Raw genomic sequence first — 17,388 nt, forward strand, 5'->3', positions numbered from 1 at the left:
TCGCCTAGCTGTGAACCTTTGTGTCCTGTCTGCCCCGTGGATGGGCTGTGAGGGTGGTGTCTGCAGCAGCCGCACAGGCCTGGGCATCTTTGGAATGGGCTGCAGCTCCAGGAGGGGCACGAGAGGAAGGGAGGCAGGTATTTTGGACGAACGAAGAGACAGCCGGAGAGCTGGTGCCCTTCCTGGCCTTTGAGGACACTGGCAGGGACAGCAGGCCTGTGGTTAGCCTGGGGCGGAGCCTCTGGGACGGCCCTGCCCCTCGTCCCCTTCCCCTCACAGCTCCTGTCCTCGCCCCGCCCTCGGCTCTCCACCGGGGAAGGGCTGGAAAGTGCTGTGTGCTGCAGCGCGTGCTGATTGGCTGGCCTGTTGCTGTGGTGCTGCTAAGAGACGTGTTTTTCCTGCCCTGCCTTCCCTGCTGTCCCTGGGGGCATCTGGGGTTGGGTCATCGCTGGTGTGTAGGTGTGTGTGCATGTGTGTGTGTATGTGGGCGTGTGTGTATGTGGGCGTGTGCGCGTGTGTGCATGTGCGTGCATGCTTCTGGCCTCTACAGCTGAGTCCTGGGTTGGGTCATCGCTGGGGAGGGTGTGTGCGTGTGTGTGTGTGTGTGTGTGTGTGTGCACACTTGCTTCTGGCCTCTGCAGCTGAGTCCTGGGTTGGGTCATCGCTGGGGAGGGTGTGTGCGTGTGTGTGTGTGTACACACTTGCTTCTGGCCTCTGCAGCTGAGTCCTGAGTTGGGTCATCACTGGGGAGGGTGTGTGCGTGTGTGTGTGTGTGTGTGCGCACACACTTGCTTCTGGCCTCTGCAGCTGAGTCCTGGGTTGGGTCATCGCTGGGGAGGGTGTGTGCGTGTGTGTGTGTGTGTGTGTGTGTACACACTTGCTTCTGGCCTCTGCAGCTGAGTCCTGGCCCTCAGGGGACCTGGCACCTGCTGGGGACTGGCACAAAGTAGCCATGACGGAGTTGGGAGCTGGGGGAGGCTCCACTGGCACGTGTGACTGCCCTAAGACTCTGGGGTGCTTGTTAGAAGAGGTCCCTGGTCCTGTCTGTGTTTAAGCAGCTCCTTAAGGAATTCTTGTGGTTCCAGTTTGGGACCCTGTGCTGTGGAGGCAAGGGAGGGCCAGACCATCTCCCAAACTCCCAGAGATCTTTTCTGCCTGGGCCTCTCAGCCAGCATAGGCAGTGCCCTTTCCCATAGCTTCCATGCTGTGTGTGTGGGGGTACCGTTTAGCCCAGGAAAACCTGGTTCTTCTTTAGCTGGAAGTTCTGGGTCTGTTGTGGTTGGCAGGGAAGCTGAGTGACAGTGGCTGTAATCGCAAGGGTTTGTGAGAGACACCTCTGTGGGCTGGGGCGATAGGCTGAGGGGCTGTCCTTTCCTGCCCCGAGGAGGGCTGGGTATGGCCGCCACTCCTGTCCTGTCTTGGGCTGTCTTGGAGAGGATGCGGAGAACCCTCGGGACCCTGCTGGCCTCTGTTGGATCCACCCTAAGCCTCAGGCTGCCTTCTGGGGCAGAGGAGGACTCCCTTGGGATCACTTCGGGTGTGGGCCTCCCTTGGGCACCTGAGACCCTCAGTGGGTGCTTTGTGGCATGTTCACGGTTGCCGGGGAATTCCCTGCCGTGCCCACCGTGGAGGAGCTGTTCTGTCCGAGCATCCCCCTGTGGTCCGGGAGACTTAGCGGACGCTGAGGGTGTGTGTTTACCCCTGCCTCACACCTACAGAGAAGAGCCTGGAGCAGGAGCTGGCCAGCCCCATCCTGGACATCGAGGACTTGGTCAAGAGCGGAAGCAGGCACAGGTGAGCCCCGTCGGTGAGGCCACGCCCACCACGTCCTTCCACGGCCCAGCTCTCCTGTGGCCTGCCGAACCCCCAATATGTTTCTTTCCTTTTCTTTGTTCCTTTTAAATTATGAAACTAACAACCATTCAGTATGAAAATGTTTAAGCAGCTCTGAGGAACTTAAAGTAGAAAGAAACTGCCTCCCTAGTCCCTGGCCCTCAGCCACCCCAGATGGCCACTGTGGACCTTGTGTCTGCAGGACCCTGCAGGCCTGTGTCTGCTGTGGAGGCACACACTTCTGTCTGCGGTCTGCTGTTTTCACTCAGCATTGTGAATAGCTTCTCATACTGGTGCTGGTAGCTTGGCCTCGTTCTTTTGAGGACAGCAGATATGTCCAATGTCAACATCATAGCTTCAGAGATTCAAGTTGTAATAAAGCCTTTCTTATATATAGGGGGAAAAGCTCCCCTCCTCCCTTTTTTTGTGAGACAGGATCTAGCTTTGTTTCCTAGGCTGGAGTGCAGAGTCGTGATCTCAGCTCACTGCAGCCTCAACCTCCCAGGCTCAAGCGATTTTCCCAGCTGAGCCTCCCAAGTAGCCGGGACTACAGGCACGCACCACCATTCCTGGTTAATTTTTGTATTTTTTGTACAGACAGGGTCTCGTTGTGTTGCCCAGGCCAGTCTCAGACTCCTGAGCTCAAGGTACCTGCCCACCGTGGCCTCCCGAAGTGCTGGGGTTACGGGCGTGAGCCGCGCACCCGCCGGCTCTGCTGTTTTTAGTGCTTCTGTGTTGTGTTTGTTTCTGGTAACCTCCATCCAGGAATAGGGTTGTTTTTTCTTTTCCATTGAGTTTTTAAAGAGACGATGATTCACAGGGTTGGGAACTGATGTGGACTGCCCATCCATCCCAGAGAGCAGCTTCCCACCTGGGCCCCACGCGCAGGATAAGGCTTCTTCCTGGTCAGAAGCCATGGCGGCCCCGGGTCCTGCCCTGCACGGGGCGCTCATAGCACCTTCCCCCCTCTCCCTCCAGGGTGTGCCCTTACTACCTGTCCCGGAACCTGAAGCAGCAGGCCGACATCATCTTCATGCCGTACAATTACTTGTTGGATGCCAAGGTGGGGGCCCAGTCTGTGCATCTGGTGACTCCTGATGTCCAGGGGGTGTCCCTGGGCTTAGGAAAGGCCATCCAAGCCTTGCTGGTTCAGGGCCTCAGAGCAGCAGGTGTGGGCGGGAGGACTCCACTCTGTCTCTTGGCAGGCGCTCAGCCTGGCCAGACACACTTGTGAGCAGCCCCAGGCCACGGGTCAGCTGTTGTGAGCACCCTGGGTGTGGGTAGGCTGGTGGCAGTGAGGAGAGACCTCCAGGTGTGGTCCCCGGGCCAGTGCCCACTCATGATCTGGACACTTCAGGCTCTTTACTCACATCGGACTGTGGGAGACCAAGAACATGGGAAGCGCACTCACTCCCCCCTCAGCCTGTGCCCAGCCCCACGCTCACTCCCGCTCACTTCCCCCACTCCCCCTCAGCCCCACGCTCACTCCCGCTCACTCCCCACTCAGCCCCACTCTCACTCCCGCTCACTCCCCCCTCAGCCCCACGCTCACTCCCCCTCAGCCCCATGCTCACTCCCGCTCACTCCCCCCTCAGCCTGTGCCCAGCCCCACGCTCACTCCCACTCACTCCCCCCACTCCCCCTCAGCCCCACGCTCACTCCCGCTCACTCCCCCCACTCCCCCTCAGCCCCACGCTCCCGCTTACTCCCCCCTCAGCCTGTGCCCAGCCCCACGCTCACTCCCACTCACTCCCCCCACTCCCCCTCAGCCCCACGCTCACTCCCGCTCACTGCCCCCTCAGCCCCACTCTCACTCCCGCTCACTCCCCCCTCAGCCCCACGCTCACTCCCGCTCACTCCCCCTCAGCCCCATGCTCACTCCCGCTCACTCCCCCCTCAGCCTGTGCCCAGCCCCACGCTCACTCTCACTCACTCCCCCCTCCCAGCCTGTGCCTGGTGCCACACTCACTCCCACCCAACAGCGTATGCTCACCCAAACGATTTTGTGCCCCTCACTTTTTATTTAGTGCAGGTGGGATCAGACACCGTGCATGGGGTCAGTGACTCGTGTGTTCATGTGACGATGACAGGGTGGCGTTTTTCTCTCCAGATCCCTTCGCTTGCTCATTCTCGGGGTGTATATTTATCAAGAGCCCGTTGTGCTGGTGCTGTTCTAGGCATAGCAAAACTGGCTTCATTCACATGGAGCTTTGATTCTGGTGGTGGGGACAGGTAGACAGCAAAAGGGTATAAGCACGCGAGCTGATGATATTGAAGGGAAATAGAGCAGAGGGAGGAGGTGGATCCAGAGCCGAGTGGGCAGGGCCCAGGATGGGGAATGCTGAGTTGGAGAGGAGCCATAGCAGCTGCAGCAGAGCAACTGAGGCAGCGAGCGTGGGGTGGTGGGGGCCGACTCCTGGAAGCGACTGCAGAATGGAGAGCTGGTGAGGTTTGCTGTGGTTGTGGGTGACTCAGTGCTGTGAGCCCTGGCTGCCCTTGGGAACCACCTGGAGAGCTTCTGACCCCACCAGGCCCCTCCCTGGGACAGTTACATTACAGTGGGTAAGCTGAATCTAACACTTTGATGGACACACTGAAGATCTGAAACAGCAAGGTGATGGTGGAGAAGAACAAAGCTGGAGGACGCACCTCGCTGGTTTCAAGACTCCTCTAAAGCTGTGGGAGTTGGGTGGAGACTGCCTGGCTCAAGCACAGGCCTGTGCAGAAGACAGAGACTCAAGCAGACCCACGGCCTGTGCAGAAGACAGAGACTCAAGCAGACCCACGGCCTGTGCAGAAGACAGAGCCTCAAGCAGACCCACGGCCTGTGCAGAAGACAGACAGAGACTCAAGCAGACCCACGGCCTGTGCAGAAGACAGACAAGAGACTCAAGCAGACCCACGGCCCGTGCAGAAGACAGACAGACAGACTCAAGCAGACCCACGGCCTGTGCAGAAGACAGACAGAGACTCAAGCAGACCCACGGCCTGTGCAGAAGACAGAGACTCAAGCAGACCCACGGCCTGTGCAGAAGACAGAGACTCAAGCAGACCCACGGCCTGTGCAGAAGACAGACAGAGACTCAAGCAGACCCACGGCCTGTGCAGAAGACAGACAGAGACTCAAGCAGACCCACAGCCTGTGCAGAAGACAGACAGAGACTCAAGCAGACCCACGGCCTGTGCAGAAGACAGACAGAGACTCAAGCAGACCCACGGCCTGTGCAGAAGACAGAGCCTCAAGCAGACCCACGGCCTGTGCAGAAGACAGACAGAGACTCAAGCATACCCACGGCCTGTGCAGAAGACAGAGACTCAAGCAGACCCACGGCCTGTGCAGAAGACAGACAGAGACTCAGGCATACCCACGGCCTGTGCAGAAGACAGAGACTCAAGCAGACCCACGGCCTGTGCAGAAGACAGACAGAGACTCAAGCAGACCCACGGCCTGTGCAGAAGACAGAGACTCAAGCAGACCCACGGCCTGTGCAGAAGACAGAGACTCAAGCAGACCCACGGCCTGTGGTGATTGGTGTTTTATTTCCGTCGGAATCTCGCTCTGTCACCCAGTGGAGCACAGCAGCTCAATCTCGGCTCACTGCAGCCTCCACCCCCTGGGTTCAAGCAGTTCTCCCGCATCAGCTTCCCGAGTAGCTGGGATTTGGGCGCTGCCACCACGCCTGGCCCATGGTGATTGTTTTTGACAGACACACCAATGTAATTCAGAGATGAAATGAACATTGTTTTTTTGGTTTTCTGAAAAAATGGTGCTAGAACGGCTGGGTATCTGTTTGGAAAACAGTGAATCTTAGCTCTTACTTTACTCTGTATAAACCTAAGTGTAAAAGCTGAACTAAAAGTTCTAGAAAGAAACATGAGAGGTCCTTGCAACTTTGGGGTAGGCAAAGGTTTCTTAGTGTGGACACACAAGGCACTAGCCATAAAGAAAAACATTAAAGTTCGGGGGGTGGGAAGGGTGGGGAGGGATAACATGGGGAGAAATGACGGATGTAGTATGCACCTATGCAGCAACCCTGCATGACCTGCACATGTGCCCCAGAACCTAAAGTAAAATTAAAAAAAAAGAAAAAAGAAAAACACTAAAATTTGGACTTCACCAAAATTTGAAGCTTCAACTCTTTGGAGGAGTTAAGAAAATTAAAGAGCAGTTACAGAAAGGGAGAAAATGCTTCTGTCTTTCAAAGGACTTAAAAAGTTTTTTCAGCCGTCCTTTGATTTCTTTGTTTTTTTTTAGTTTGTTTGTTTTTTTGACACAAAGTTTCCCTCTGTCACCCTGGCTGGAGCGCAGTGGCAAGATCTTGGCTCACTGCAACCTCCTCCTCCTGGGTTCAAGTGATTCTCCTGCCTCATCCTCCTGAGGAGGAGCTGAGACTACAGGCATGCGCCACCACGCCTGGCTAATTTTTTTGTGTTTTTAGTAGAGACGGGGTTTCACCATACTGGCCAGGCTGGTTTCAAACTCCTGACCTTGTGATCCACCCACCTCGACCTCCCAAACTGCTGGGATTATAGGCATGAACCACCATGCCTGGCCTCTCCTTTGATTTCAAAGGACCTTTGACCAGAGTGTGTAAAATTCTCTCATAACTAAGCAAACAATCCAGTTAACCACTGGGAAAGGACCTGGACAGATGTTTCCCCAAGAGGGACGGAATGGCTAGTTCTGCATGTGAAAATTCACCCAGCACCTCCAGTCGTAGGAGAAAGCAGGTTAAGGCCACGGGGAGCCAGCACGGCAGTCCCACCACACGGCTGGAATTCCAGACCTAAGCGTTACGTGAGGAGCTGTGGTCCCCCCACACGGCTGGAATTCCAGAGACCTGAGCGTTACGTGAGGAGCTGCGGTCCCCCCACACGGCTGGAATTCCAGACCTGAGCGTTACGTGAGGAGCTGCGGTCCCCCCACACGGCTGGAATTCCAGACCTGAGCGTTACGTGAGGAGCTGCGGTCCCCCCACACGGCTGGAATTCCAGACCTGAGCGTTACGTGAGGGTGTGGAACAGCTGGAGTCCTCTCCATTGCTGGTGAGGCGCGAGGCAGCCACTCCACAAACGTGTGTGCCGAACAGCCGAGCCGGGGAAGGGAGGATATGTTCAGAGATTTGTATGTGCGCCAGGCTCAGGGGCTCACACCTGTAATCCCAGAACTCTAGGGGCCAAGGCTGGAGATCGCTTGGCCCAGGAGTTTGAGACCAGCCTGGGCAACATAGGAAGGCCTCCATCTCAGAAAAAAAAAAAAAAAGAAAAAGAAAAAGACTTGAATGTGCAGGTTTACCAGAGCTTTGTTTACAGTTGCCCAAACTGGGAAGCAGCTCATGTGAGCCCATCGACAGGTGAATGGACAAACCGTGGTACCCGAACAGCAGCAGCGGCCCACGGGCGTGGACCGTGGTCATGCAGCAGCAGGGAGCCGATGAGTCCCAGACGTGCTAACCCAGAGAAGCCAACTGAGGAGGACCTCCTGTTTCTTGTTTTGAGATGGAGTCTCGCTTTGTCGCCCAAGCTGGAGTGTGGTGGCACGATCTCAGCCCACTGCAGCCTCTGCCTCTTGAGTTCAAGCGATTCTTCTGCCTCAGCCTCCCAAGTAGCTGGGATTATAGGTGCACGCCACCACACCTGGCTAATTTTTGTATTTTTAGTAGAGACAGGGTTTCACCATGTTGGCCAGGCTGGTCTTGAACTCCTGACCTTGTGATCTGCCCGCCTCGGCCTCCCAAAGTGCTGGGATTACGCCCAGCTGGACCTACTGTTTTATTCCATTTATATGATGCGCTATTAATAGAAAAGGCAGGGGTGGGGCTGGTGGTTATACAGTGCGCGTCACTGCCAGAACTCAGCATACTTACAATGGGCATCTTGATGTGTGAAAATTTAAAAATACCAAAGCTGGATCCCACTCCAGATTGCTCCCATGACACTCTGTGGGTGGGACCCAGAAGCTGGATGTTTAACCTCCCTGAGTGTGTGCCAGGGCAGAGAACTGCTGGGTCTGGGTCTTCTTGGCTCCTCCGCATCTGCGGCTGCCTGATTTCGGTGTCCTGGGGCTCCCAGAGCGTTTTGGCTGTCTTGCTGTGCATGGCGTGTGCCTTTTCGTGTTGCCCATGAGTGTCTCCCCCATGGTAAGCTGCTGATTAGCGTGGCGTGGTGCTGCTAGTTTGCCATCAAGATCTGGCCCTCCCGACAGACGAGAGGCCTCCTCTGGACTTCGCTGGCGCCATGTGTAGTCTGCGCCTGTGATGTTTACTGCCTGCCACACATGCCTTGGTTTCTCTCTTTCCCCGTCTCTGTGAGCCTGCGCCCACAGGGGCCCTGTCCCACTAGGCTCCAGCGCCCATCCCCTCTCTTCCCCTTGTAGAGCCGCCGAGCACACAGCGTTGACCTGAAGGGGACGGTCGTGATCTTTGATGAAGCTCACAACGTGGTGAGTCTCCATTGGCCTCCTGAACGCCTCCTATCTCACCTTTCTGGAGGGGCTGTGGCCATACCCCTGAAGCCCTGAGCACACCGGGAGCTTCTGCCACGCCTCCTGCTCAGCTCCGATGCCTCTACTGGGGCTGGAGACTGGCCAGCTGGGCCAAGGACCAGCCCCTCAGGCACAGGCCCCCACAAGCTGCTCACCGGACCCCTTCCCTCCAGCCAGCTGGGGGTCAGCCTGGGCCAGGGCTGTCTCCTCTGCCCTTGGCTTCTGTCACCAGGGCAGCAACAGGCGTGTGGTCTTTCCTGCACCATCTCTGCCCTTCAGGCTGCATGGGCTGACCCTTGGGAGAGCTGTTGTGGAGATAGCCGCTACCCTTGTGGCCGCAGCTGCAGGAGTGGCTTGTAAGAGGCCCTCCCAGCCCCACCTGCTGGCTCTAGCACACTCCCACTCCGACTCCCACTGCCACCCCGACCCTGCCTCTGTGGCTGCTGCTTGCCACTGCTCAGGGCCCTGTGGACCCAGGAATGGTGCTGGAGAAGGGCCCCTGGGGTCAGCTGTGCCAGACACTCCCAAGCCTAGGATGAGGCTCCCCATGCGGGGCCCCAGGCTCGGGGCTGAGTGACCACCCTCAGCCCCCACTTAGTTCCAGGCACTTGTTGCCATGTGAGATGGTAGACCAGGTCTCCTGACTTGAGAGAAAGCCAGGAATCTAGATTTTAATTAAGAAATGTTGGCATACGGGCGCAGTGCCTCACTCCTGTAATCTCAGCACTTTTAGAAGCTGAGGCGGGCGGATCACTTGAGGTCAGGGGTTCGAGACCAGCCTGACCAATATGGTGACACCCCATCTTTACTGAAAGTACAAAACATTAGCCAGGCATGGTGGCAGGTGCCTGTGATCCCAGCTCTTCGGGAGGCTGATGGAGGAGAATCGCTTGAACCCGGGAGGCGGAGGTTACAGTGAGCTGTGATCATGCCACTGTATGCCAGCCTGGATGACAGAGTGAGATTCTGTCTGAAAAAAAAAAAAAAATTGGGGGCTGAGCATGGTGGTTCATGCCTGTAATCCTGGCACTTTGGGAGGCCAGTGTAGGCGGATCATTTGAGGAGTTTGAGACCAGCCTGGCCAACATGGTGAAACCTGTCTCTACTAAAATTACAAAGATTAGCCAGGCATGGTTGTGGGTGCCTGTAATCCCAGCTACTCTGGAGGCTGAGGCTGGAGAATCGCTTGAACCCTGGAGGTGGAGGCTGCAGTGAGCCAAGATCATAGCAGTGCACTCCAGCCTGGGCAAAAGCAAGGTTCTGTGTCAAAAACAAAACAAAACAAAAAAATGTTGGCTGGCATAGTGGCTCACGCCTGTAATCCCAGCACTTTGAGATGCCAAGGTAGGTGGATCATGAGGTCAAGAGATTAAGACCATCCTGGCCAACATGGTGAAACCTCATCTCTACTAAAAATACAAAAAAATTCGCTGGGCATGGTGGCACACGCTTATAGTCCCAGCTGCTTGGGAGGCTGAGGCAGGAGAATGTTTGAACCCCGGAGATGGAGATTGCAGGGAGCTGAGATCACACCAGTGTACTTCAGCCCAATGACAGAGCGAGGCTCCATCTCAAAGAAAAAAAAATGTTGGCAACTCAAGTGAAATAATCATTATTTGTTTTTTGAGACAGGATCTCACTCTGTCATCCAGGTTGGAGTGCAGTGGTACGATCTTGGCTCACTGCAATCTCCGCCTACTGCGTTCAAGTTAGCCTCCCGAGTGGCTGGAACTACAGGTGCACATCACCACATCACCATGCCTGGCTAATTTTTGTATTTTTTGTAGAGAAGGGGTTTTGCAGCGTTGCCCAGGCTGGTCTTGAACTCCTGAGCTCAAGCGATCTGCCTGTCTTGGCCTCCCGAAGTGCTGGATTTACAGGTGTGAGCCATCGCGCCTGGCCTGAAATAATCATTTCTAAACATTAGCCAGACAGTTGTGTTTGGACCTGCTTGTGGCCAGGCCTTGGAAACTCCAGGCTTTGGGGACTTGGCTGTCAGCTTCCTGTGCCTTCTGCACCCCCACCCCATTTCTGCTTCCTGGAACCCCCGATCCTGTCCTGTTCTGTGGTGATTCGGGTGTGGTTGGCCTCCAGGAGAAGATGTGTGAAGAATCGGCATCCTTTGACCTGACCCCCCACGACCTGGCTTCAGGACTGGACGTCATAGACCGGGTGCTGGAGGAGCAGACCAAGGCGGCGCAGCAGGGTGAGCCCCACCCGGAGTTCAGCGCAGACACCCCCAGCTCAGGTGCGTTCACAGCCAGGCTCGTGGAAGGGCTGTTATTGTTCAGTAGTTCTGGCATTTTCTGAAGACCTTACATCTCCCAGCCAGTATCAACTTGGCCTCTACTATGTAAAATTGGAAAACCACATCACTTGAGGCCAGGAGTTTGAGACCAGCCTGAGCAACAGAGCAAAACCTCGCGCTACCAGAAACTTAGCCAGGTGTGGTGGTGTGTGCCTGTGGTCTGAGCTGTTCTGGAGGCTGAAGTGGGAGGAGCGTGAGCCTGGGAGGCAGAGGCTGCCCCAGATGGCTTTACTGCACTCCAGCCTGGGTGACAGAGTAAGGCCATCTCAAAAAAAAAAAGGAAAACTACGTATATTCACTGTAAGTGCATTTTGCATTTTTAAACGACCTGCGAATCTGCTGCCGTGTCACTTGCTGTGCCTGTGGGCTCCTTCCCAGTGTTTGTCCAGAGGTGTATTTTCATACAGCGCTAGTCATGGCACACGTGGAAATCCTTTATGGATGTGTTCAGTCGGTCCATATTCTCTTTCTTTTTTTTTGAGACGGAGTTTCGCTCTTGTTACCCAGGCTGGAGTGCAGTGGCGCGATCTGGTCTCACAGCAACCTCCGCCTCCTGGGTTCAGGCAATTCTCCTGCCTCAGCCTCCTGAGTAGCTGGGACTACAGGCACGCGCCACCGTGCCCAGTTAATTTTTTGTATTTTTGGTAGAGACAGGGTTTCACCGTGTTGGCCAGGCTGGTCTTGAACTCCTGACCTCAGGTGATCCACCTGCCTCAGCCTCCCAGAGTGCTGGGATTACAGGCGTGAGCCGCTGCACCCTGCCTTGGTCCATATTTTTTGCGTGGTCTCTGTAAACAGCTGACTAGGAGTCTGTGAATATTTCCATATGTTCTGCTGTGGCACTGCTTTGATGTGGGCATCTCTGGGTGTAAACAGCATTAGCTTCCCCCATTTTCTTATAAAATCACACGTGTGGACGGACACCATGGGGACCCTGGACCATGGGTGGCCCCGTCCTCACCCTCCTCACCAAGGCTGCTGCGTGGTAGAGAGAGAGTTCCCAAACTTGTCATTTGTTTAGCACAGAGGCCCTCAGGTGTTCTGGCTTTAGGATCCCTTTGTATGTATATACACATATTTAAGTGACAGGGTCTCACTCTGTTGTCCAGGCTGGAATGCACGATCATAGCTCCCTGTAGCCTCGGTCTCCTGGGTTCACGGGATCTTCCCATCTCAGCCTCTTGAAACGCTGGGACTGCAGGTGCACACCACTGCCGCCGGCTCTCAAGACTGCCACGCAGGGTGCTGCAGTAGGGGAAGGGGTTCCTGGGACTTCGAACGCTCTACTTCCCTCCTCTCCGTGGTTCCCCAACCCCGCCTCTCTAACTGGGAGTGGACGGCCACCTCTTTCCATCCTTTGCTTGGCTCAGGGCAGGGAGAGTGACAGGTCTTCCCGCGTCTCTGCAGCTGCCGTTTTGTCGGGAGGGGAGGATGCCACCTCTTTGCTGATGTTCGCTCGTGCACATGGCATGGTCTGTGGCCACAGTGCGTCATGGCGGGTGAGCTGCAGCCTCTTGATGGTGGTCACTTGGCGTGGGGACAGATTGGGTCAGAAGATTTCTGTCCAGCAAGAAGGCTGTCCTCCTCCTGGTCCTTTGGCTGGAAGAGAGGACTTTTCTCGGGCTGTTTTCGGTTTGTGCTATGGTGTTTCCAGGTTGCGAGGTTCCCAGCACCTCGGCCAGGTTATGTAATGCCTGAGAAACCACCCACCCGCCCCATCAGCACTGCCGCCCTTCCCCACTCTCCAGTTTTGGTAGTTGCTTGAAGTGCGGGGCTTTTTGTTGAACCTCGTGGGGGACACGTGGTGGGGGCGCTGCTTCCGTCTCATTCAGGACTGGAGCTTCAGTTTTCATCCCTGTTCATTCCCCACCCCTTTGGAGATGGGGTCTCGCTCTGTCACCCAGGCTGGAGAGCAGTGGTGCTGTCACAGCTCACTGCAGCCACCACCTCCTGGGCTCAAGTGCTTCTCCTGCCTCAGCCTGCCAAACTCCTGGGACTACAGGCGTGTGCCGCCATGCTCAGCAGGGTCCATTCTTTTCCTCACACTTTATATAGAAGAGCCCAGGCCGTTTACCCTGAGAGTCTGAATCTGTGTACGGGAGGGGCAGTCCTGTCGGTTCCTGTGTCTTCTCTGCACTTAGGTGGTTTGAGAGCCCCAGTTACATTTGGGCAGGAGTCTAATCTGTGTATGAGAGGGGCAGTCACACGAGTTCCCAGTGCATTTAGGTGGTTTGCTTTTGTTTCTTGTTTGGTTTTGAGAAGGAGTCTTGTTCTGTCACCAGGCTGGAGTGCATTGGCATGATCTCGGCTCACTACAACCTCTGCCTCTGGGTTCAAGCTTCTTCTGCCTCAGCCTCCCAAGTGGCTGGGACTACAGGTGCACACCACCACGCCTGGCTAATTTTTTGTATTTTAGTAGAGACGGGGTTTCACCATGTTGGGCAGGATGGTCTCAAACTCCTGACCTCGTGATCTGCCTGCCTCGGCCTTCTAAAGTGCTGGGATTATAGGCGTGAGCCACCACACCTGGAATTAGGTAGCTTGAGAGCCCCAGTTAGACTTGGGCTGCATTTTGCAGGGCTCCAGGTGGGATGATGCCCTTTCTATCAGGCATATCACAGTATCCTGTTTCCATTTTCTTCTGATGCTAACAGTGTTGCTGCTGAACACCTGGATCTGTTAATTATTGGGGATTGAAAGATGGTAGTGTGCTAATTCCACAACTTCGTTGTTAGCAGGAATAATTTAGGACAGTGGTCTGCATCACATCAGCTGTATGTGGTCCCGTTCACACAGGAAAGGCAGAATAAATGCTGTGTGTGATCCCATTCACACAGGAAAGATAAATGCTGTGTGTATCCCATTGACACAGGAAAGATAAATGCTGTGTGTGATCCCATTCACACAGGAAAGGTGGGATAAATGCCGGGTGTGGTCCCATTCACACAGGAAAGGCGGGATAAATGCTGGGTGTGATCCCATTCACACAGGAAGATAAATGCCGTGTGTGATCCGGTTCACACAGGAAAGATAAATGCCGTGTGTGATCCCGTTCACACAGGAAAGATAAATGCGGTGTGTGATCCCATTCACACAGGAAAGGTGGGATAAATGTCAGGTATGGTCCCATTCACACAGGAAAGATAAATGCTGTGTGTGATCCCGTTCACACGAGAAAGGTGGGATAAATGCTGGGTGTGGTCCCATTCACACAGGAAAGATAAATGCCGTGTGTGGTCCCGTTCACACAGGAAAGATAAATGCCGTGTGTGATCCCGTTCACACGGGAGAGGCGGGATAAATGCCGGGTGTGGTCCCGTTCACACGGGAGAGGCGGGATAAATGCCGGGTGTGGTCCCGTTCACACGGGAGAGGCGGGATAAATGCCGGGTGTGATCCCGTTCACACGGGAGAGGCGGGATAAATGCCGGGTGTGATCCCGTTCACACGGGAGAGGCGGGATAAATGCCGGGTGTGATCCCGTTCACACGGGAGAGGCGGGATAAATGCCGGGTGTGATCCCGTTCACACGGGAGAGGCGGGATAAATGCCGGGTGTGATCCCGTTCACACGGGAGAGGCGGGATAAATGCCGTGTGTGATCCCGTTCACATGGGAGAGGCGGGATAAATGCCGGGTGTGGTCCCGTTCACACGGGAAAGGCGGGATAAATGCCGGGTGTGGTCCCATTCATGGGATCCAGTGTCTCAAAAATAAACAAGTAAAGGGAAAACACCTCCTGCTTCTCCTTGTGTCTCTGGTTTGGATCCGGCCTGCACGGATTCCATGGAGCCTCTTCCTTCCTTTGTTACCGTCCTTTTTCCCCGCCAGGAATCCTGTTAAGGGCACGGTTGTTGGCACGAGCGTGAACTGTGCCTTTGCTGCTTTTCTCCTACGCAGGACTGAACATGGAGCTGGAAGACATTGCAAAGCTGAAGAGTGAGTGCTGCCCTCCCGCCCTCCTACCTCCTCGGAGCTGGGGGGGGGGCCTCCCCTGACACCCCTCCACCCACAGTGATCCTGCTCCGCCTGGAGGGGGCCATTGATGCCATTGAGCTGCCTGGAGACAACAGCGGAGTCACCAAGCCAGGGAGGTGAGAGGCGAGGAGGGAGCCGCTTCACTGCAGGCCCAGCCTAGATCTGGAGATGGGCCGTGGACACGTCACTGCAGGCCCAGCCTAGAGCTGGAGACGGGCCGTGGACACGTCACTGCAGGCCCAGCCTAGAGCTGGAGACGGGCCGTGGACACGTCACTGCAGGCCCAGCCTAGAGCTGGAGACGGGCCGTGGACACGTCACTGCAGGCCCAGCCTAGAGCTGGAGACGGGCCGTGGACACGTCACTGCAGGCCCAGCCTAGAGCTGGAGACGGGCCGTGGACACGTCACTGCAGGCCCAGCCTAGAGCTGGAGACGGGCCGTGATACAGTCCTGGGTCCCCACACACCAGTGAGTTCTTCCCTTTGTGAGGCCCAGGAGGAGCGCCCGCTTTATATTACTTGTTGAGACGTTGAGAGCAGCAGCACACGCTCCCACACAGGCCCTGGGTCTTCCGTGGTTTCTCCCCTGCCAGGCCTTTCCTTGGACCCTGCTCCAGCCCCTCATTTGCAGCACAGGTGCCTGTTAGAACAAGACCTTGTTAGGACCATGAGCGTCCCTCCTACCACCTCTCTCGGACTCCGGGAGGCCCGGAACATTCTGAATGCTCTGTGGGGCTCTAGTCTTCGCAGCCATGGCAGCAGGGTTCGTCGTCTGTCCTGCAGGCAGATGAGGAGTCAGGGCTGGGCCTGCGTGAGGGCTCTCCTCAGCACACAGCCACCGAGGCGGAGCGCATTCTGGGCCCTGCGCGCCGTCTGCCTGAGCGCCGACCTTGTGGGGGCTCCCAGTTGCTTCCAGGTGGAGCCAACGTCCTCAGCGTAAGGCTCGAGGCTCTGACCTGGCTCCTCGGCCACCCTGGACCCCCATGGGCTCCTCCTGTAGCTTCTGCTGCTCCCATCACTGTCATTTTCCAAGGCTCTGGGGATTCTGCCACCACCTCCCAGAAGCCCCTGACAACCTGACAACCCCCCAGCGACCCCATCCCTCCCCTCCGATGGGCGACCCCTGCCCTTGCGGCTGTTCTCCTGCTGGCCAGGCCTCCTCTCTCCACCTCTCACCTCCCATTCTGGCATCCCCTGGAGGGCTCAGTTTGTTTCCGAGGGAAGGAAACTCACACGGCTGTTGCTGTACGTTCCCAAAGCTGCAGCCTGGTCTCCGCCCCCCACCCCAGGCTCAAGCTTGCCTTCTCTTTGTCAGCTACATCTTTGAGCTGTTTGCTGAAGCCCAGCTCACGTTTCAGACCAAGGGGTGCATCCTGGACTCGCTGGACCAGATCATCCAGCACCTGGCAGGACGTGAGTGTTAGGGTGGGGTCTTCAGTGTAGGCCAGCGTGGGGCGGCGGGGTGCAGGCCTTCTATCCTGGCAGTCGAGCCCCCAGCGGCACCTGCTGTCAGCCATCAGCAGGAACAGGTCGCAGAGCCTCGCCTTCCGATTGGGACGTGGCGGCATGAGTGCCACTTGCCGGTTGCTATAGAGCTTTAGTCCTGCAGCCTCATCCCGTTATTCCCCATCTAAGGAAGAGCAGCCAGAGGCCCTCACTGGGTTCTGGGCCCTCTGGCTTCTCCATGCCACCCAATCCGGCTTCTGCTCAGGGTTGTGGGGTCCAGAGGCTTTGAGGGACAGTGTCCCCATGGGCTGCTCTGGTTTGAGATGCCAGACCCAGTGGGGTCTTTACTGCACTCCTGGGTGCTGGGAAGGGTGGCTCTTGCTGCTTCAACCCTTATGTGACCATAGAGCCTCTTTTCAAGTCCCACTGACCCCCCCAGAGACTGTCCCTGCTGGCTTCTCTCCTGGCTGCTGGGAGGAGCAGGCGAGTTGCTTGCCCTGAGTGGGTGCTGCGATCCACCCTAGGCCCCCGTCAGGCAGCAGATGGAGCTCAGCATTTGGGCTGAGCTGGCTCGTGGCTGAAGGGGCCGGAGCCAGGGCCTCCCCTGCCTGTGGTGTGGGTGTCAGTGCCCTGCTGCCCCCTAGGTGCTGGAGTGTTCACCAACACGGCTGGACTGCAGAAGCTGGCGGACATTATCCAGGTGGGGCCTGCTCCTCTGTGACGTCTCCTTCCCCAAAGGAAGCCGGGCGGGTGCCTTCTGCTGTGCTCGTTACTGATTCTAGACTTGGGGATGGGACAGAGGCCCCCACACCACGTGTTTCTAATTGGCAAACCCGGAGCTCCTTTCCCGTGCCCTGAACCCACACTGGGAGAGCAGGGATGGTGGAGGACGGTCTGGTGGCACATGGCTGCGTGGGGATGGTGCCCGTGTGAGGTCCGCTCCTGGCTCCATGCCTGTGGCACTGCCTGCACCTGCTTTCCCTGATGCAGAGGTGCTTTCTGGGTTCGTGGAGGGCAAGCCCCATTTTTAGGTGCTCTGGGCACACTCTTGCCTCTCCTGGGCCTTGATGAGATTTTAGAAGCCGACCCTCAAGTCTGTGACTGGGAGGCCATGAGTCCTTGGTGAAATCAGGACAGGTGGCCGCATGGAGCCGTGTGCAGCTGCCTGGGTGCTGCCCACACTATACCTCCTGGCCACGTGAGGTGGTGGTGGGGTTGGCCGGGGCTGTCCAGCTCTGTGACAGCTTCATGAGTGTCTGCCCAGCCTTTGCGGTGCTCGAGCTGGGGAGGCTGCAGAAGAACCCTGGGATGTATGGCCGGCCTGTGCCCATGCTGCCGTGC

The 17,388-nt window shown here is 56.5% G+C and overlaps 1 protein-coding gene across 1 annotated transcript in view; it reads left to right on the forward strand.

Moving 5' to 3' along the window:
- The window catches only part of RTEL1 (regulator of telomere elongation helicase 1), a 36,656-nt gene that overhangs the window by 6,191 nt on the left and 13,077 nt on the right, over positions 1–17,388 (forward strand). The window contains exons 7-14 of the mRNA XM_064382598.1: positions 1,719–1,794; positions 2,812–2,896; positions 8,210–8,275; positions 10,412–10,565; positions 14,525–14,563; positions 14,640–14,718; positions 15,917–16,014; positions 16,692–16,747. Coding sequence (XP_064238668.1) covers positions 1,719–1,794; positions 2,812–2,896; positions 8,210–8,275; positions 10,412–10,565; positions 14,525–14,563; positions 14,640–14,718; positions 15,917–16,014; positions 16,692–16,747 — 653 coding nt within the window. The remainder of the gene's footprint in view (positions 1–1,718; positions 1,795–2,811; positions 2,897–8,209; positions 8,276–10,411; positions 10,566–14,524; positions 14,564–14,639; positions 14,719–15,916; positions 16,015–16,691; positions 16,748–17,388) is intronic.

Source organism: Aotus nancymaae, unplaced genomic scaffold (assembly GCF_030222135.1).
Source record: "Aotus nancymaae isolate 86718 unplaced genomic scaffold, 86718_ANA_hifiasm-v0.15.2.pri h1tg000029l, whole genome shotgun sequence".
Lineage (NCBI taxonomy): Eukaryota > Metazoa > Chordata > Mammalia > Primates > Aotidae > Aotus > Aotus nancymaae.